At 43.6% G+C, this 22,029-nt stretch overlaps 2 protein-coding genes and 1 long non-coding RNA gene across 3 annotated transcripts in view; 2 read left to right on the plus strand and 1 right to left on the minus strand.

Annotated features, from left to right (window-relative positions):
* PLEKHM3 (pleckstrin homology domain containing M3) overlaps positions 1–22,029 on the plus strand; it is a 1,279,556-nt gene that overhangs the window by 289,540 nt on the left and 967,987 nt on the right. The window lies entirely within an intron of this gene.
* Positions 4,183–22,029, minus strand: part of LOC309843994 (uncharacterized protein) — a gene marked incomplete at its 5' end in the record, with an annotated part of 66,379 nt that continues 48,532 nt past the window's right edge. The window contains 2 exons of the mRNA XM_082690087.1: positions 4,183–4,734; positions 6,333–6,400. Coding sequence (XP_082546213.1) covers positions 4,425–4,734; positions 6,333–6,400 — 378 coding nt within the window. The 3' untranslated portion in view covers positions 4,183–4,424. The remainder of the gene's footprint in view (positions 4,735–6,332; positions 6,401–22,029) is intronic.
* On the plus strand, positions 8,504–20,574 carry LOC309843861. The gene is made up of 4 exons (XR_014300381.1): positions 8,504–9,219; positions 11,227–11,280; positions 19,505–19,534; positions 20,157–20,574. It is a non-coding gene; the product is annotated as an uncharacterized lncRNA (long non-coding RNA).

Consider the following 22,029-nt stretch of genomic DNA (forward strand, 5'->3'; position numbering starts at 1 on the left):
GATATGCATGACTTTGAAAATTAAAGAATCTTAACACTTGCTAAGAAAACATTGGAAAGCAGAGCACGTGGGTGGCTCAGTCGTTAAGCATCTGTCTTCCGCTCAGGTCATGATCTCAGGGTCCTGGGATCAAGCCCTACATCAAGCTCTTCACTCAGTGGGGAGCCTGCTTCTCCCTCTCCGACTCCCCCAGCTTGTGTTCCCTCTCTCGCTGTGTCTCTCTCTGTCAAATAAATAAAAATAAAATCTTTTTAAAAAAGAAAACATTGGAAAGCATTGTTATAAAACTAGATTTTAAAATATTTTGTTTGAAAAAGACATTGGAGAGCATTAAGAAAAGACTCTATTACAATTATCATATGATCTCACTGATAGGAGGAATTTAAGAAACAAGACAGAGGATCATAGGGGAAGGGAGGGAAAAATGAAACAAGATGAAACCAGAGAGGGAGACAAACCACAAGAGACTCTTAATCTTAGGAAACAAACTGAGGATTTTTGGAGGGGAAGGAGGTGAGAGGGATGGGGTGGCTGGGTGATGGACACTGGGGACTGTATGTGCTATGGTGAGAAAAAACAACAACAACAACTCTGTCCTTCAATGACAGAGCAAAGGGAAACAAAGAGTAGCAATGTGATTTGAATTAAGCAAGAGTTTGATTCTGTGATAGAAACTGAGAACCTGCATGTGCCTACTGATGCCTTTTAAAAATTTTATTTATTTATTTGAGAGAGAGAGAGAAAGTGACAGAGCACAAGCAGGGGGAGTGGCAGAGGGAGAGAGAGAAGGAGTCTCCCAGCTGAGAAGGGAGCCACATGTGGGACTTAATCCAAAGACCCCGAGATCATGACCTGATCCCAAGGCAGATGCTTAAGGGGCCCTCAGGGGCCCTGAGGAGGACTTTGTGGTTAGTGTTTCATATGGGTCTGGAATAAACTCATATTTCATCCATTTAATACCTGTTCAGTACTTAAACCTTTACCACATACCACCCACTTTTTAAGTGTTGAAGATGTTCTGATCAAAATAAACAAGTCCCTGTTCTCATGAAATTGATCTTCCAATAAGTGAGTCAACAGTCAGTGTTGTCCATCACAACTCAAAATCAAGGTCCAGAATGACCATAGAATCTTCATTCCAGACATCAGAGCAGAGGAAAGGAATGGAGATTTTTAAGATGCGCATAGCCCAGAACTTACATATCACTGACTTAAAGCATGGTCATACGACCACACATGGCTGTAATGAAGGCTCAGAAAATATAATCAAACGGCTGAGTAACTACTGTAGAAGGGATAACAGGATATGCACGGTAACTAACACTCTGTGCTATCATCTACAAGTGAAGTTTAGAGAAGTTTCAGCTTAAAACAAAAGGGATCATGATAAAATTTCATATCCTTTTGCAAGCATATATGAAAACTTAAACAGAGAGTTCTGTAATAATCTTTTCTTAAGAGGACAGAAAAAGTGGTGAGAGGCTTAAACTATAGAATAAAACTAGCTTAGATGCACGAAAGATTTTATGACAGTCAGGTGATTAGGACTATGTATTACATGTGTGTTGCGACTAACTGGATTCCATCTTGACTATGATGATGAGTATTATAGAATAGGATATTGTGTGTAAGTAATATGTACATTTTCTTTTTCGGGGCAGAGAGTCTACCCTTATCACCATATTCTCTATGACATATGTGAATAAAAACATTAAGAATTATTACTATATCTGATTTGATATGGAACTTGACTTTTCTCATTCCCAACTTTAGAAAATTATAATTGGTACTTTTTAGTAAGTGGGGCATTTGATGGTCCTGACATTCGTATTTAAGAAAACAATCCAGTGCCTTTTCCATCTGTCTCTTTCCACACCTTCTGAACTGTTCTCCTACCTTCTCTCTTCTCGTTGTATGAAGGTTTCTTCTGGCCCACTGAAGTCAGTTGAGATGAGAATGTTCATTTATTTGAAATGACGCTCTGAAAAAAATTTTAAAAGGTGTTAGTTCGGGGCGCCTGGGTGACTCAGTGGGTTAAGCCGCTGCCTTCAGCTCAGGTCATGATCTCAGGGTCCTGGGATCGAGTCCACATCGGGCTCTCTGCTCAGCAGGGAGCCTGCTTCCCTCTCTCTCTCTGCCTACCTCTCCGACTACTTGTGATCTCTCTCTGTCAAATAAATAAAGAAAATCTTTAAAAAAAAAAAAGGTGTTAGTTTGCCATACCACACCACTAGGGCAGTTAATGTTCATTGAACAGGTCAGTTCTGGCCCTGAATGTCCATTGTGATTACAACTCAACACAGCAGGGCACTTTCTAGGATGAGTGCTAGGAAGGGCCTACAGTTTTAAGAGCCTTGGATTTTTTTTTTTTTTTTCCTTTCCTGGAGGCTTTTCTCTTCTTTGCCGTTTAACGGCTTCTTTGCTTCCCGTTGCCTTTGTCTGAGTGCTATAGGAAATCTAAAATCTTAGCCCACGGCTGTTCGGGCTCCTGGTTTTCTAAAGCAGATGCCAGCTTTCAATCCAGATCCAAAGGTTATAAAGGCATGTGATCTACACTCAACCATTTTCCGGAAAGAGCTGCCTAGCACACTTGCCCTGGAAGTAAACTCACTGCCAAATCCACTTTAGAACAAGGCAAAGTAGAGGGGCACCTGTGATGGTTCAGTCAGTTAAATGTCTGCCTTTGTTTCAGGTCATAATTGCAGAGTCTCAGGATCAAACCCCACATCAGGCTCCCTGCTCAGAAATGATTCTGCTTCTCCCTTTTTTTTTTTTTTTTAAAGATTTTATTTATTTATTTGACAGAGAGAGATCACAAGTAGATGGAGAGGCAGGCAGAGAGAGAGGGGGGGGGGGGAAACAGGCTCCCTGCTGAGCAGAGAGCCTGATGCAGGACTCGATCCCAGGACCCTAAGATCATGACCTGAGCTGAAGGCAGCGGCTTAACCCACTGAGCCACCCAGGCACCCCTCTGCTTCTCCCTTTGCCCCTCACCCTGCTTGTGCTCTCTCCCTCTCTCTCTCTTTTAAATAAATAAATATACTCTTAAAAAAAAAAAAAAGCAAGGTAGAGTATAACTAAATAATGCTTGCAGTTGTTTTTTCCCAATCTTGCCAATGCTAACCCCTTCCCCCCACCAAACTTCACTATTTCTACTTGTTTCACTTGTGTGATATCTTGTTGCTTTGAAGATGTGTCAGTGTTTGATGTGCCAATTTTACTCTTAAGATGGAATTTTTGGCCAAGCTGGCTTACTGAAGTTAGAACTTTTTTCCTGTAATGATTTAGTGTGTTCCTCTCAGTGTCTTCTGGTAGCCTTTTTGACAGCAGCCTCCTGAAGTCAAGCTGATATTAGAAACACTGTAGGAGGAGCAGTCTCATTAAACTTGACAGCAGGGAAAAGTTAAAAGAAGTCTTCTTAACCAAGTTTGTCCCCTAGAAACAGAGCTCATAGGTTTTAGGGCACAGTCTTTTCCTCATGATGACTCTATTGCCCTATTGTGGAGACAAATCGATTTTTATCCTCACAGCATGGAGTGCACCCTGCACTACCTCTAGAATTTTCCATCAGAAGGGATTAGGATGGGCAGACTAGATAGATGCAGGGACCAAGAAATTTGTCTTAAGGGACACATTTGTAGAGAAAGTGAACTTAAACAATGACAACAACAAAATGTACAACTTTGATTGCATGTGGGGAGGGGAGTGGAGGAGCTATGGTCTTGGCCTCTCTGTTGAGCAGGCCTGGCTTCTTTAAGGTGCTCCTTTGAGTGAGGCCCCACATCCCACGAGCTATGTCTTCTCTGTTGTACTTACTATACAGATAACATAGAACACTCTTCTGGGGGGGAAAAAAAAGTAGTCTGGTTATAGAGTCAATGCTTGGCCGAGAAGAGGCAAAGAAAAACTGAGGAGAGAAGTGGTAACCGCCGAAGCCAGTGCCCACACCCAGTCTGCCTGTCAGAGTGCGGGAGCTGCCCCAGCTGGGCCATTCGGTCAACCTCTACTCATGCTCTGGGGCTTGTATCCAGCAGAGCCTGCTGCCAAGCTTCTCGGATTCCCTTAAGCCTGGAAAATTCTGCATCTTGGGTGCAGTCATTGCGTGGTGCAGCCTTGCATCACATTGTATGAGAGCTGCTTCCTTGTTTGATCCCCACCCCCCACAGTAAACTAGGCACACCCCCCAGGGCAGAGCTATTTTATTCAGGTTTTGCAACCTCAGGCTAAGTAAGATGCCTGGTTTGCAGCCGCCTCAGACACTTCTTGAATGAATGGATACATGAATGAAAAAGTTACATCTGAGAAGAGCAACAATCACAATTCAAGACCGATTACACCCATTCCTTATTTTTCCGTATTCTCTATTCTCTTTTGTGCCTCTGCTCCTAGTTTCTGCTGCCCGATAGCATTTTTTCCAACAACAGCTATTTTCTGATGCTCTCGGGAGTGTGTAGGTGAGGACTGCGCATGCGCCCCAGCACGGCCAAGGCCGCCGCCGGAGCGAGTCTGGCCGCGGGAGCCGACTGAGGGCCGCTCACCTGGGGGTGGAGGTCTGGACCCGCAGTTCTGGCTGTCAGCGGGACTCCTCCAGGTTTCCGCAGGTCCTGACTTCTGAGGCCTGAACATCTGGGCAGCTTCTTCATTCCTCCATCGGGGGCCTCCATGCCGAGGCCGGAACACCTGGGACTGGTTGTGTGTCCCTCGGGGTGTGATGGCCTCAGAGTGCTCGGGCTTCTTATTGGACACAAATAGAAAATCCCAGTGGGTTTCACTTTTCTGGTAAACACGATTAAAATTAAAATGTGGGGAAGGAAGGGAGAGGTATGGGGAGCAACGTTTCTTCTCCGCACCCCCAAAGCCAGCTCCTTCACTTTCTGAAGTGGGTGGAGATCATCACCTTACCGCGGATCGTGGTAAATTTGCTGTAGCCAAATCTCAGTCTTCCGCACGACCTGGCTTCGAGGCAGTCCCCCCCGCCCCGCCCCCCACCACCACTCCCGCTTGTTAGAAATCCATGTTAGGAAGAACTAGGATTTCTGCAGGTGCTTTCAGAACCAAATTTGCCATTGGTTATGTGCATTTTGTGCTGTTTTGAATTGAACATTTGAAAGTAACATTCACATTAAATCAAATTCAGGAGCAGTCAGAGAAATCTCCTAAAATTTACATGCTGAAAACATCACATTTTTCTAGTGATTACTTCGGTAGAGCAACTTAGAATCTGTGGTTTCAGCAAATGAAGTGTCCAGTGTAAAATGAAATCATCGTGTGAAAAGAAAACTTTTAAGTGTTACTGGCTTTGCTACATTTAACTAGTAATTTCCCTGCGAACGTGCACTGGGAAGTTCTTTACATGCATATATAATAATTAGCCTCCAAAATCTCCGGATGCGGTGATATGAAAGGCCCTCAGGGCAACTCTCCACCTGGCACCACTGACCCATCTGATCCCATTACGTAAGGATTTTCCCTTCTCCTGGGAAGTAGGTGGAAGGGGCATGCTGTTTGCTATTGCCTATTAAAAAAAAAATTTTTTTTTTATTTGACAAACAGAGATCACAAGTAGGCAGAGAGGCAGGCAGAGAGAGAGAGAGCAGGTAGCAGGCTCCCCGCTGAGCAGAGAACCCAATCCGGGGCTCGATCCCTGACATCATGATCTGAAGGCAGAAGCTCAACCCACTGAGTGACCCATGCACCTCTACCACCTATTTTTGAAGCAAAGTGTGCCAAGGTCTGTGTGCCCTTCCCCCAGGAATATCAGGGAGGAGCCTGCCACATCTGCAAACTCTGCTTAGCTCTCTTTGGGGTAGAAATCATGCTTTGCTGGCACTTTATGTTTCTATAAAAGAATAGGGAGACGCTTGCCCCTCAGAGTCTATGGTGAGGTAAGAAGGCTGATTAGTTGGCAGTTGTGATTAGGTCTCTTCAGAGGAGAAAGAAAGAAACAGTCAGAAAAATACACCTTTCCCTGTGGGTATCCCTACAGGAGCTTGACTAGAGGCCAAACAATCAGAGTGAACAATGGCGATTCTGAGGCTTAGGGCCGTTTGGATAATTAATTATAATTAAGCAGTAATTAATAATGATTTGAATAATTGCAGGTTCCCTACCTTCAGGCTGTGGTTTGGAAGCAGCAACACATTGAGCCATAATGGAGCCCGAGGCAAAGGGGAAATTGGCAATACTGATCCCATCTTCACTAAAATTGTTGGTATTTTGTTCAATATAGATTTTTAAAATAATTTTTCAAAACATGCTATTTATTTGTTATCTTAATTACTGAGTGTTTGTGCCCCCTTACATAGGGATCCAATGGCAGGTGTCTCACTTACCTCTCCTCAGGCCAGGTCTTAAACCCAGAAACAATAGGAGGGGGTATCTGGACACGGCTTGGCCTGCCCTGGACAGGGAAAAGAGGGAGAGTCAAACCCTTGGACTAGTCTCTCTGATCCTTGGTGTCTAGATATTTCCAAATCACTGAGATGAGAATAATGCAATTCTAGTCAGGGATGGAAGACAGCCCAGGTCTTCTGTGGACCACTGTTACCACATTACACAGATGAGAAACAGGGGGTCAGTGCATGTGACTGACATGCCTGAGAAGAGAGATCCAGAAAGTGGAAAGTGAGGACTTGATTCCATACCAGGTCGACTCTGGGAGTCTGTGCTCTGAGAGACTGCCCATTCACTGTGTCCCCACAAAAATGATTAATGATGTATTTATTTTCTCTGAACATCAGGCCAGCTAAACGTCGCAACAAAAATATCTTCTGTTAATTTTAACAACTTTTTTCCTGGTACAAAAGTAATATATAGGGGCGCCTGGGTGGCTCAGTGGGTTAAGCCGCTGCCTTCGGCTCGGGTCGTGATCCCGGGGTCCTGGGATCGAGCCCCACATCGGGCTCTCTGCTCAGCAGGGAGCCTGCTTCCCTCTCTCTCTCTGCCTGCCTCTCCATCTACTTGTGATTTCTCTCTGTCAAATAAATAAATAAAATCTTTAAAAAAAAAAAGTAATATATATTCATTGAAGAGAAATAAGAAAATACACAGAAGTGAGAGAAATCAAAATAAATCAAAATTCTACCCTAAGAACCACCATTAGCATTTTGTTGCATCTCCAAGTTTTATTTTAATAAAGATAAATTATATGCATACGATTTAAAAATAAAATGATGATATACACGCAGTTGTTTTTAACATACTTTCTTAACAGCATCCGTGAGTATCTGTTACTGTCGTTGATTTTTTGCAGAGTAATTTGCAATAGATTCATAATATGCATTCACCCATTCATGAATATTTATTGAGGGCCTACTACTCTCCAGGCAGCGACTAGGCAGGCACTAGAGATGCATCAGTTAACAAAATAAAGAATTTTTCCCTCTAGGGTTGGAAGGAAGACCTTTGACAAATGAATGAATAAATATGTGTCAGTTAGGGGCACCTGGGTGGCTCAGTCGGTTGAGTGTCTGCCTTCAGCTCAGGGTTCAGGTCATGATCCCAGGGTCTTGGGATCAAGCCCTGCATTGAGATCCTTACTCAACAGGGAGCCTTCTTCTACCTCTGCCTGCTGCTCCCCCTGCTTGTGCTCGCCTATGACAAATAAATAAATAAAATCTTTTTACAGGAATATGTGTCAGTTAATAGGGACACTGTTTTGGATGTTGTAAGGGAGTCTTCTGTGATTAGAAGCTGTCTGGGGCTGAACTGTATCCTCCCGTACTCCATTCATATGCTGAAGTCGTGACCTCCACTGTATTTGGAGTGTATTTGGAGATCATGTCCTTATGACTATAGTGTCCTTATGACTGTCTTTAGAGATAGTGTCCTTAGAGAGGTAATAAGTTAAAATTAGATCATTAGGGTGAGCCTTAATCCAAAACTGGTGCCCTTTGAAGAAGTTTGGACACGGACATACATCGAGGGAAGATCATGTGAAGACACAGGGAGAAGACAGTCATCTATAAATCAAGGAGAGGGACCTAGAACAGATTTTTCTCACATGTGCCTCAGAGAAAACCAGACCTGTCTCACTGTCTGGACTTCCAGTCTCTGGAGCTGTGAGCGAATTCGTTCCTGTTGTTTAAGTCGCAAGTCTGGGGGCTTTGTTAGGGTAGCCCCAGCAAACTAACGGGGGCAGAGAGTGGTCTGGGCGCAGCGAGAGGGTTCAAATCCTGCAGGATCCAGGGAGTGGTGAGTGCCAGGGCCCTACAGTGGAGTTTGCTTGCTTTGCTTTAGAGGAAAGCAAGGAAGCCAGGTATTCTGGAAGGGTCACTGAGGGGAGAACGGGAGGAGATGAGGTTAGAGGAGGAAGCAGGTACCACTAGGTCCTAAAGCAGCCTGCCGGCCTCACAGAGGACTTCAGAGTATATTCTGGGAAATAGGAAACTGCTGGAGAACCTCTGGACCTGACACATTTTAACAAAGGGCCTTGGCTCTGTGAGGAGTCCAGTCTAGATGTAACCCTCTTATCAATCAGTGAAATTATGTAGCAGGGCCTGGTAAAGGTTTGCAGGGAGAGGCAGGGGGCGGAGCTTCAGGGACACTGGCCCCCGAGTCCTAAGCCCTGGCTGTTCCTGCAGCATCCCACTGGGCTGTCCCACCCCCCATCTGAGAAACTGGATAAACCATCATTTTAAACCAGCCTCAGACTTTTTTCCATGAGTCCTTTTCCACAGGGTCATTCACTGAGATTCCTCCGCCCTGTTAAGGTGTTAACCCTTCCTCTTGCTTATTTCTTTTCCCTCTTTCTGGAGCTTACACCCAAGTTCCCAATCCTCAAGCTCCCTCTACCCCAGCTCAAGCTCACCGGCATCAACTGCCATCGGCCAGAATTCCATCTTCCTCTTCTCTCCCCCTTCTGCCTCCCATTCCCTCAACGCCTGGCTTCCTCTAGGGAAAGGAGAAATGGAAGTGTTATCCCAGATCTGCAAGTGAAATTTCAGGGAAGTAGACAATGTCCATGAGTCAGTCAGGGGACTGAAGTCATGGCCACTCCGCTCAATTTGAAGCCTCATGCCTTCTGTCAAATCAGATGTAATGGCCCCAGGGGCAGTAACTAGCTTAGGGTTGGACCGAACTTCGACCTGTGCACCCCTCTAAGGAAGCTTTTGTTAGTTTCCAGACTCTTCTTAGGCTCCTGAGGGGTTTTCTGTCTTGGCAGGAGCCCTCATCAGTAGCTTCCTTTAACGACGTGCGTACGTTTGCCTCCTGCTGAAGGTCAGTACTGTCCTCCCCCCAAGGCCAACTGCCTCTATCAACCTATACTTAATCTGCTCTAGGCTGTGTTTTGACTGTTACTTGCTTCATGAAACTAAGGGATCAATTTGATTCTCTTTCTCCAGTGCAATAGAAACACACAGAACTGGAAAAAACCCAAATGGATGCCATTAGTAAGGGTCCCAGTTCAGCCCAGACGCTTGGGCTGATCTGTTCACCTGAGCACAGGTGACAGCTGACGTTATAAAGACAGGCAGCTGGATAGAGCCAAGGGCAAACACCCCAGGCTTAAGAAGGGGAACACCAGGAGGGTCACTGGCTGGGGTCCCTGCGGTCACAAAGGACCTCAGTGCCTCCAGGTTATACCTATAAGTACAGAGAAGCATTGGTGGATTTGAAGAAGGAAGATGATTTCCTCCCAACTTAACTCTGTGTCTCATTACTGGGCCATATCTGCCGAGAATGATGAAACAGTAGTTTTAATAAATCCTCTAATAATTCCCTTAATCATCTTGGGAATACTATAACCGCATTGAACTGAATGTGTGGGGGGTGGGTGGGTACACGTGGGTTGAAATTGTTTACTTCTTAGATACATTTAAAATACACCACAAACGTTGTAACCCTATTTTGGCATTTCTTTTTCTTCTTCCTTTTGTTTGGTGTTGGTTTGGTTTGCTTTCATATGGAAGTGGCCTGTGCCTCTCTTGACCTCTGAAAGGCCGTATGAAAACCTGAAACCGAGGCAAGGTGACAAAGTCTGGTCATTCACCAGACGGGCCTCCTCATGTTACTTCTTTACTTAGAAAAATAGTGTTGTTGCCGAAGATCCAGAGTCGCAAATGTTCTGCCCAGGCCAGTCGGTTTCTGAATGCTTAGATTTTTCATTTCACTGAGCTGTCAGGGAATTTTCTAGACTAGAAATATCTAAGCGAGACCAAAACAAAACCTCCAGTGTGAATGCACATCCTCCAGGTTGAGGTAGAATCAGATAAGCCTTTGGGGTGAAGTGAGAGCAAGGCAGCTGATTTTCACCCTCCGTGGTCATCTCACAATCAGGTAAGGTGAGTGGAAAGTTACACAGGTTTTGCTGTATATTACCAGATTCTCAGTCTTCTTTGCTTGAGCAAAATGGCAAAATACCTCGTGTACTCTGTGAAGAATGCTCATAAAATGATAGTTTGATCTTTGTAACTGCCATTGCTATCTTAGACACTAACGCGCCTCTGTGTTCAGGCGAGAAATGACAGCATAAAACTTATTAGCGATGTTTGTACTTCAAAATATTGCTGTCATCTTGAGTTTGAGGGATCATGACCCTGGCTGAATGTAGTTTTAGGTTCCCCAGTGATGCCAAATATATTTGTGTCAACAAACACCGTTCCAAAATACCGGAGTTCAATTTAGCTAAATACCAGGGGACTGACTCAAATTACGTTGAAGGAAAAAAAATATATATCTTTAACTCAGATGGCAAAACATTGAAAACTCAGAAAATCTGTGTTAGGGACTTGGAAAGTAGTAAAATGAGACATTTCCATAAAGGCTAATACATTTTGTATTTTCTTTAGTTCTATTATTGCAACGTTTTTTAATTCCACATGTGAAAATGCTGTTTTTACCAACTCATGGCAGTGTCTAATTAATTACTCTGTAACACATCATTGTTGTTAGAAATGCACAAGTTTGCCTTCTATTGCAGAACTATACAATATAGTGAGATACCAATAATCATAGTAGTAATCATCATCAATGTAGTAAGTAACTCTAATTGAGTACTTAATATGATTTGCTAAAGGTTTGTTAGTTAAGCACTCCCATGGGTTATTTTATATAAGCCTCCCAACAATCTCATGGGCTAAGAAAAGTAATTTGTTAATTCTTATTCTAGTGAATGGCTGAGATTTTTATCGAGAACTTACGATGTGCCAGGTGCTGTACAGATATTAACTCCTTCATTCCTCATGACTCTCCACAAAGTAGGTGCTCTCATTCTTCCCATTTTAGGGATGAGAAGACTAAGGTACAGAGCTGAAGTGACCTGCCAAAGGCCACAAATCTGTAAGTCACATGATGAACCCTTAACTCTGGCTCTAAGCTTTACCTCTTCCTTACTAAACAGCTGCTCAACATAAATTACATTTTCTTTGAGCCTTTTAGGTGCCAGGCTCTGTATCAAATGATCTTCGTGTGGTCATTATTCTTCCTGGAGGAGCTCATTGTTTTCCCATTTTTCAGATGAAAAAAGCCAGGCATAGGCCATTTGCTCAGGGTTCAAAGCCTGGTCTGGCCTGATTCCCAAGCTCATTCTCTTCCATTTTAGTGCACAGAAAAAGTTGGTATGGTTTCTAAAGTGAATGGTGACTCCAAGGGAAAAGTCAACACCTAGTGGGAACCCAATTAATCACATCCTGAAGTAGGAGAAACACTGCCTAAACCCAGCATGCTGTCCGTTAGACACACAGGAGCGGAGAACTGGATGACACCCTCTCCCTGTGTCACCCTGCCCCTTCCAGGGTGAGCACGTGAGGCTGCCGTCCCCAGAAACCAGCCCTCGCAGGCCTCCAGCAGCCCTGGGGCAAGTCTGACTTGTTCCGGGCTTGCCCAGGTTGGACGACATATGGTCAGAATCCATCCCCACGGGTCCCAACTCCACATGTTTTTAAGTCATTTGTGTAGGCCAGTAGTTGGAAAGGTCCAAGTGACAGGCCAGCAGTAGGAGGCACAGGAGAAACCGTTTCTGCGGAGTGAAAACCAGCCTGTAGCTTTCCTGTTATTCATTTTGGGTTTCCTCTTCCTTACTATTGAACATTGTTTGAGGACTTACTTAAGTGCTAAACTGCAGTCACTTCTATTTTCTTAAATTACTTCTTGACATACATTCTTAGCCTCAGCTTTTGACAGCAACCTTTCAAAAATTTGGCAATGGTGCCAGCCCAGATGTGTGCACTGAACAAAAGAGTATCGCTCCTGAAAAAGAGATGTTGCATTTTCCCGAACTGTATATACACCCCTGTCCTTTTCTTTTCTCTTCAGCAATGAGTCTTTTCACACAATCATCTGCGTCATTTCTTCTTTCTTCTTCTTTTTTTTTTCTTAAAAATGTTATTTATTTATTTGACACAGAGAGAGACACACAGAGAGAGGGAACGCAAGCAGGGGAAGGGAGGAGAGAGAAACAGGCTCCCCAGTGAGTAGGGAGCCTGATGTGGGCTTGATCCCAGCACCATGACCTGAGCCGAAAGCAGATGTTTCGCTGACTTAAGCCACCCAGGCACCCCTCAGTTCTTCTTTCTGAAGTTATCTCAGTCTATTGTAGTTTACATATATGTATAGACATTTACATAATCAGAAATTAACTTATAATTCTTGAGGCCTCAGCCGGGGCTCACTGTGAATGATGGCTCCTAGGATTATTCCATATGCAAGTGCATAACCATACCCACCGCCCCCTAACCCCCACAGCTCTGTACTAGAAGAACCAAGCACTGGAGCAAAGAACACAGCAACAGAAATTTCCTTTCCTTATTTCTCCTCTGCTTTATCCACAACCCTTTCCCTTATTTCTAGGTTTTAGCATTGTGACTTCTAAATTCTTTCTCTGCTATTGCAGAACCTGAACAGACAAACAAAATAGTGTATCTACTTATGTGCCCAAGACAGAATCAGTTTTTGGCTTATTTGAAATAGGTTCCATTTATTAGTATTATTTAATTAAGGTTTTCTGGGAGATTATTGCTGTGGTGTAAATTTGGTTCATTTGCCAAGGTTACTGTTGCTTCTCTTATTGGAGATAGGTCATGAAGTGCTGGAGTTTGCAGACTTGGTCCTGAGAGGTGTTATGATTTGGTTGAATAGACATTTTGTAAAGTTGACATAGTTTTTGAAAGCAGCTACAAAAGTTGTCATCAAATCCTAGTATTATAATAGGAAGAAAGTCTGGGAAGGGGGTCATGTGATGCACATTGCTGATTTTACGCAGGCCTATTCTATTTATTTGTTTATTTATTTATTTATTTGACAGAGATCACAAGGAAACAGAGAGGCAGGCAGAGAGAGAGGGAAGCAGGCTCCCTGCTGAGCAGAGAGCCTGCTGTGGGGCTTCATCCCAGGACCCTCGGATCATGATCTGAGCCACCCAGGCGCCCCAACGCAGGCCTATTCTAAGGCTCAAATAGATTAAAACAACACTCACCTTTCCATCTAATCAGGAAATTTGTTTTGTAAAATTTTTAAGTGCCCCACAAAAATTTTTCTAGAGTTTTCTCTTTGCTGACTTGGATCCTAAAAGCTGAACATAGAAGGTAGCTGAATTTCCTCATGCTTCCTTTTTCCTACTCTTTCCTTTTTAGACACACACACACACACACACACACACACACACACACAAACACACAAGTATTCATGAATGCATGTCAGATTTTCTACAGGACATAAGATGATTCTGACAATCAAAAGAAAAAGAAACACAATAATAGGTATATACAGAAAGGTTATATGGCACATAGCAGGTACTTAATGAATTTTGTTGAAGTGAAGTAAAACACATTTGAAAACATAAATTGTAAAACATCAAGGCTTGTCCCTCCTTCTTTTTAAAAAATTATCTCTATACCCAACATGGGACTTGAACTTACAACCCTGAGATCAAGTATTGTGTGCTCTTCCAACTGAGCCAGCCAGGTGCTCCAAATTGTCCCTTGGTTTAAGAACATAGATATAGCCTCAGGACATAGTCAATCCCATAAGCCAAGATCTATGCACAGGTATTTATTGCAGAGTTAGAACAATGAAAACACGGAGGCATTGTAAATAAATAATTAAAAGAGAATTTTGAAACAAATGGTATATCCTTGAGGAAATTTTTTTAAAAGATTTTACTTATTTGAGAGAGAAAGAGAGAGCAAGCAGGGAGAGGGGCAGAGAGAGAATCTCAAGCAGTCTCCACAATGAGTACAGAGCCTGACACAGGACTCGATCTCACAACCCTGAGATCATGACCTGAGCAGAAACCAAGAGATGGATGCTTAACCGACTGGCCACCCAGGCACCTCTATCCATAAGAAAATATTATGCAGCCATGTAAGCTATACTAATAGCATGTTTTAGAACATGGAAATATGCCTATGACATAATGTAGAATTTACAAAATAAAAGGAATAACAATTTTATTTCAGTATAAGTTGAGCTCCATACGGGTACACTGAATAGAAGAGAAACTGGAAAGGAATATGCTAAAATGTGAACAGTGTTTACTGTGAGAACAGTGAGACTCTTTATTTCTGCTTATCGTATTTCAAAATTTGTCTCAAATAATGAAGATGTATTAATTTGATAATTAGAAAGAAATTAAAAACTAGAAGACATTCCTATGGACAAAATTTATCCATACAGCAGCTCAAAATCAGTGAAAACATTCTACATTTATGATATAAGCTAAACCCATCAGGGAGTTTTAACTATAATCTTCTGAGAATCACATAATCGAGTTTCCATAATTCCTGCAGGTAATCTATTCCCAAGTAGAGTGATTAAAAAATTTCAAGCTTACCTTCAAATGTTTTGGTTTCAGTTTCAATCCATCATGAACTGGTGACTTACGGGAATATGTGTGCTGTCGTATTCTAACATCTTTCTTTTGCTAACAACCTACCATACCATCTCTTCCTCTGTTTTCTTATTTTATGATCTCTGGATTGTTTTACTGTATCATTCTATTATCTCAAGTTCTTGGGGTGCTCATTCTCCCACTTACTATCTCCTGACTCCCTCCCGTTGGATCCTTGCCTCATGTGGTCTCTAATTTTTTGTTGTGAGCATATCTTTAGCGAGGTGCATTGTTTCTTTAAATGTTCCATGGGCCTTGAGTTATAAAAGTGCCCTCAAAGAGAGATTTTGCATTTGCTTCAGCCACGGCTCTCTGGGACTCCATCCCTTTCAGCTCCCCCCCCCCTCTTTTTTAAAGATGTTATTTATTTATTTGATGGAGAGAGATAGAGATCACAAGTAGGCAGAGAGGCAGGCAGAGAGAGAGGGGGAGGCAGGCTCCCCGCTGAGCAGAGAGACTGATGCCGACCTCTATCCCAGGACCCTGGGATCATGACCTGAGCCGAAGGCAGAGGCTTAACCTACTGAGCCACCCAGGCGCCCCTCAGGGCCCATTTTTATACTAACCTCTAGGGTTGGGAGTCTTATCTCATGTGGACAGTATAAATTCAGATCTTAGATCATTGCATGGGGTTTCCACGTCTTACACACAAAGTGGCAGAGGCATAAGCTTCCTGTGGGCCCTGGGTACGGTGTGGGTAACATTTTTTTCACAGAGGGGTCAGCTCTCCCTGGGCTGTGCTCTGAAGCAGAGGTCTTGATTCCAGCTTCCTACCTGGTGTGAGCCCTTGGTCATAGCCTCTGTCTTCGTAATGCCAGCCCATGGCCCTTAGGACCTATGTCTGGGTATCGCGGCCCTGGGACTTTGTTGTCATCTCATACACCTGTTGCTCTTGTTTTGAGTTCCATCTTTTGTTCGGTCATCTAGGCATTTCCTTTCAAAAACTATCTATACATTTTTAAGATTATTGCATTTTATTCAGGAATCCTGTGGCTTGGAGTAGAAAGAGCTGCCCCAGCTAAATGTTGAGTCCTCAAACTGTTCAAGAGAAGAACGCCTCAGACTGCCTTATTAGCACACCTGCTCTGTTGCTGTCCCTTTTGAAGAGAGTCACAAGAGACTAATCATTAACAACAGTTAGAGCGTCTAAGTTTTCCCAATTTTTCATCTTTTGAGATTAACTCAAGGCTCAGGGCACCTGGCTGGCTCAGTTGGTAGAGCGTGTGACTCTTGATCATAGGTCACGAGAACAAGGGCCACGTTGGGTGGAGAGATTACTTAAAATAAATAAATTAACTAAAAAAATAAAGGCTCTTTGATGTATAATAGCATGATCTTCATTTCTTTAAATTCTTCACCGGGTAGAAATGCTCTAAGAAGGTCACACTTTATGTGTGTTGAGGCTAAGAAGCTTCTCTGAACTCTATTCACCACCCTCTTCACGTCATCAAAAGACACCTTCAACACCAAACCATTATCAAATTCATTCTTAAAAAGCAAATACTATGCTTCATCACAACAAGCAGGAAACTAAATTTACCTTCTGCATCTTTCCCACAATTTTTCTTATGATTAATTCCAAAGTGTGACTTCACCCAGATGAAACACATTGCATAAAGTATGTGGCCGTGGCTGCCCAGTTACCATAATAGGGACATGAACTGGGCTTCCTCCCTCACGGTGAGTCCAGCCCTGAGATGAGGCAAAGAGCCCGACAGAAGGAAAGTGAAACCTACCTCAATGGGGCATCCCTCACCTTCTGCCTCCACTCCATGACAGTGGTCACTGTCACTCCTGAGATCTCGGGCATTTGCACCTACGTCCTCCTTATTGGTGGAGGAAAACTCAAGGTGGGGGTGGGGAGAATCCCGGGGATAGACAAGCACAACCCAGGGACAACTTGTCAAGAGGTTCTGATTTTTATCTACATCAATAAAATGAGTTTTACTCAAATATGTGACACCTAAGGAAAGGGCAATGATTTAAAAAAAAAAAAAAGGCATAAAATTTTATTCTTGCTGGGTAGAACATTACCAAGACTTTTGTAAGCTATTTTTGTCACCTGTCACCTCAGTGGCTCATTACTACACACTTCGCTGCAGAAGCTGCTCAGTGCTGAAGGGCCTCAGGTGTTTCCCCAGCAAACCCGGGGCATCCAAGTCAGCCCCAACCTGAAGCCTTCATCTGCCACAAGTTTTCCTTTGCAAGCATGATTTCCACTCAGTGCTTCTCTCCAGACTCTCTCTTAGCTCAGTCGGTGGATCTAACCTTCTCCTGATTGCCCCGAGTCCCAGCTCCACCACGGCTAGAATTCCCACAGATGTCACTGCCCCACCACCGTAAATCTTCCCCCTGTTATTCCTGAAATGAGTCCACAGGGGTTTTCACACGAGCCAGCTGTGCATTTGTCACTTTGGCTTCCGTGGACCATTGGCCACAATGTTCTAAGTCATAACAGATGAACCAGCGTGATTCATGCAGGAATGGTAGAAATGACTGTGACGAGTCTTCGGAAAGATAAACATTACTGGGTACCTCACTTGCGATGGAAAACTATTCCGACATAGAAAAGGCATCTGAATTTATGAGGCTGGCATAGCTATGGTGTAGCTACTAATAGATGGGGGTTTTTTCTCACAGTGTGGTAACAGCTTTATTGCACGATAGCCCTTGTCATTTATTGCTTCTTATGGCTATAAACACTGAAACGAGCACATTAAGCCTTGACTGGCTGACTTGGATTTGTGATATATTGGATCAGAAATGGGTGCTTGAGCCATAGCCTTTTAATTTATGGTGGTGATTGGCTGGCCTGTAAATTAAAAAACATAACTAGAGAGCACGTAGGAAATGGAGCTGCTTCCCTAAATTAGAGTTTCTGATTTGCTTGTTATTTTAGCCCCAAACACTGCTTGAGTTGTGATTTTGGCCCTATAATTTTGTAAAAGTTATATGGACGAGTCAAAAGGGCTAAGTAGATAATTTAGAGCCCGGGAAGTCTCTTCGCATGGCTTCAGCCTGAAGAGAAGGACCTGTCCAGGGTCATAGTTCCATGGGTGACGGACGAGCAGGAAACAGCAGGGAGTGGAAAGGGAAGGGGACCATGAGCAACAAGTCTATGGTACAAAGAGGAACGGAGCTGAGCTGGTGACAGAAAGCGAGCAGAGAAGAGAGGGGCCAGGCCTCCAGGTTTGGCCCATGCCTGGGCACAGGATGGTGATGCAGCAGGGGCCAAGAGCACACGAAAAACGCCGATCTGCAAGGTCATGGCGCCGAGGGATGGCGAGTGTGTATGTTGGAGAGATGGTCTGGGGTCACCTGATGACCCCAGAGGAGAGCAACTGAACCTGGCAGGAAAACCACTCCGAGACGGATTATTGATTAGTGGCTTCTTTGCAATATTTAGTGGATATACTGGATCTGGTTTTAAATATTCCCCTGCCCCCCTTTTTTCTCTTTCAATTCAAGGATTGGTTGAAGCTGAGACAATGACTTCTGGGAATAGGTGGGAAATTCTAAGTTGGCGCTCATGGGTCTTTACTCAGAAAACTCATAAAAATCCCGAGTGGACACAAGGTTGAAACATGAGAGGCAGTAACACAAGATAGAAGCTGAAATAGGGGGAGGAGGTCAAAAGAGAAGACACTGAAGTCCCTTCAAATGATATTTCTCCCAGCATTTGAACTTTTCAAAATCTCACTCTCCTCAGGTGATCCTCAAAAACATAATTCATGTTCTACTTAATGGCTGACGAAGGGCCATCAATTTCCCACACAGGCCACGTGATAGCTAATTTTATGTGTCGACATGGCTGGGCTAAAGAATGCCCAGGTAGCTGGTAAAGTATTATTTATGGGTGTTGTCCACAAGGGCGTCTCTGGAAGAATGAGTATCTGATTCAGTAGACTGGGTGAAGGAGACCCACCCTCACTGGGGTGGGTGGGCAGCATCCAATCTGCTGAGGGACTGAATGGAGCAGAAAAAGGTGAAGGAAAGACAAATCCTTGGCCTTCTCTTCTCAAGCTGGGATGTCTACCTTCCCTTGGACATCAGAGATCTTGGTTCTTGGGCCTTTGGACCACAGGACTTACACTAGGCCCACCATTACCCACCACACACACTTCAGACAGACTCAATTATACCACTGGTTTTCCTGATTCTCCGGCTTGCAGAGGTCAGACTGTGGGACTTCTTAACCTCCATAGTCACATGAGCCAATTGCTATAATTCCTATAATTCCTACAATGTATACACTATGATACATGCACATACAATGTATATATATTATGACACACATACACACACATTATGTCCTATTGGTTCTGTTTCTCTGGAGAATTCTTTTTTTTTTTTTTAAGGTTTTATTTATTTATTTGACAGACAGAGATCACAAGTGGGCAGAGAGGCAGGCAGAGAGAGAGAGGAGAAAGCAGGCTCCCCACTTGACCAGAGAGCCCAATGCGGGGCTCGATCCCAGGACCCTGGGATCATGACCTGAGCTGAAGGCAGAGGCTTTAACCCACTGAGCCACCCAGGCACCCCTCTCTGGAGAATTCTAACAGGTCATTTCCTCACATAAAAATCTATTCTAGGGAGAATGGAAGACACACTTAAGAGAATAATCACTTTTCTTCTATTTCTCTTCCTTCCTTTCTCTTCTCATCCTAAATAATTCAGTCTTGAACCCATGAAGTGGAACAAAACAAGGTATGTATCTGCAGTGGTAGGAGGTTGCGTGGGGAGCTGCAGGGGCCCAGTGAGGGGTACTAGAATCTGAGCAGAGAGAACGGGTAGCCCACCAGGGGGGCAGCTTGGTGCAAATGTCAGAGCCGCCCTGGAGTGTTGAGTCTGCTCAGGGAGAGGTGGCCTGGAGATCAGGGGTGAAGGTCCTGGCCTGTGTGGGGTGAGGAGATAGGGTTACCAGATTTAGGGAAAAAAAAAAAAAAAGAAAGAAAGTTAGTAAAGCAAAACATGACACCCAGTTAAGTTTGAATTTCAGATAAACAATGAATATTTTGTTAGTATAAATGTGTCTCAAATCTTGTATGAATTATTTGTAGTTTATCTGAAATTCAAATGTAACTGGACAATCCTGTCTTTTATCTGGCCACATTGTGAGGAGGACATCAACACAGATGGTGGTCTGGAGTGGGGTGTGTTAGCTCCAGTGGGGGGTGAAGAGGGTACCCACGAGGGAGGTGGGAAGTGGCCCAAAATGGGGGGCTTAGAGCCGAAGCCAAGAAAGGAGAGCCTCGGCCCGGGAGATGGGGCAGCAGAGGGACTGTGAGGTTCCTAGGGCTGCTGTAACACATGACCAAATATTTGGCAGCTTGAAAGGAGAGAAATCTATTCTCTCCCAGATCCGAAGGACAGAAGTCTGAAAATGAGATGTCTGCAGAGCCCGGCCACCTCCCAAGCCTCTAGGGGAGAATCCTCCTTGCCTCTTCCAGCTTCAGTCCGTTAGCGGCATCTCTAGGCTTACGGCTGCCGAACTCCAGTCTCTGCCTCTGTCTCCAGGTGGCCTTCCCCTCTTCTCCCTGTGTGTCTCCCTGTGTGTGTGTCTTTATAAAGACAGTGGTCCTTGCATTTAGGGCTTACTCATAATCCAACATGATCTCATCTGCAGAGCTCCATTTTCCAAATAAAGTCACATCCACAGTCTCCAGGGCTTAGGATGTGACCAAATCTTTTTTTTTTTTTTTTTTTTTGTGGGGGCAGGGTGGTGCCTACCATTCAACCCAGGACAGTAACATATAGGGAACTGATCAAATAAGCAAATATTTTAAAGACCATGCAAGCCTGGCTTTTCCTACAGGAGAACAGTATGGAAAGACATTGAATTGGAATTAGGTGGATCAGGGTTAACTGATGGTTTCATAGATGAGAATAGAAATGATTCTAGATGTAAATGTCTGCCTGTGTGTGTTTGTGCTGTCTATTGGCCAGTGAAATGCCAATAGCAAAGAGTACATCTAGTGCCTGGATCTTGGCTTTTAAATACCATTTCCCACTAAAGGGGGTCAGATTTCCTTGGAGAAATAGTTGATTCCAGGGTTGGTACAAGGAAAGTGCAAGGAAAGCCTATAGTATTTTGCTAAACCAGAAAACAAAAAGATACTCAAAGAATAAAGGGGACATGCCAAAAGACACAAAAGCCATCTGAACGGGCTCCCCAATTGCCAAATCAAGGACAATTTGAGCATGAATGAGAATATCAGTGGATTATAACCCAATGAATACAACAAGAATCTACAAATCCACACCAAGGTGCAAGGATGAATAAATAAATGGAAAGTTTAATAAGAAATGGGATCTTTGTATACTTTTAAAGGACAATCCCACAAAATATTTCCCACCTACAAAGGGGAAAAGAGTAGTTTTACAGTGAGGAAGCCTGGCAGACACGGCTTAATGAGATGATCCTAGTGGACGTCAGCAGTAACGAGACAAAGTTAAATCATGCACCACCTGTGGGGATCCAATGAGCGCTCAGCCTCAGTCCTGGGTTCTTCTTGCCAAAAATCCAAGGTAAACTTGAGTTTAATCATGAGGAAACATCAATCAAACGCAAACTGAGGGTCATTCTACAAAATAACGGGCTGTATTCTTCTAGACTATCGAGTCCAGGAGATTAAGAAAAGGCTGAGCCAGTGTTGCAGTGTGTAGCCGTTAAAGAGACGCAGGTTATCACCCAAGGTAAGACCTGATTCTGAATTGGATGCTTCTGCTCTCACAGCAGCACTGGCAGGTTTAGGCAGAGTTGAATGAGCACTAAGTGTTATTAAGCGGTAGTGGTATATCAGTGTAACTTTCTAGGTTTGGGTTGTTATTTTACGGTAATGTAGGAGAGTGTTCTTAGGGAAACAAATATTTAGGGGTGATGTAGAATCAGGTTGGTATCTCAACCTGATTCCCTAATCTCAAATGATTAGGGAAAACAAAACTCTTTGAACTGCCCTTCCAACTTTCCTGTAACTGTTTGTTTAAATCTATTGTTATTGCAAAATTTCAAAAGTGAAACAGTATAGTTGGACAGGTCAAGAATTACGTTCATATATGTCCACTGCAGCATTATTTATAATACCAGGAAAATGAAAACGTGTGACAATTTATACAGGCTGATCTCAGCTGTGTTTAAAAAATGGAAAAAAAGAGGGGCATGTGGATGGCTTATTTGGTTAAGTGTTGGATTGATTTTGGCT

Source organism: Mustela nivalis (genome assembly GCF_964662115.1).
Source record: "Mustela nivalis genome assembly, chromosome: 11".
Lineage (NCBI taxonomy): Eukaryota > Metazoa > Chordata > Mammalia > Carnivora > Mustelidae > Mustela > Mustela nivalis.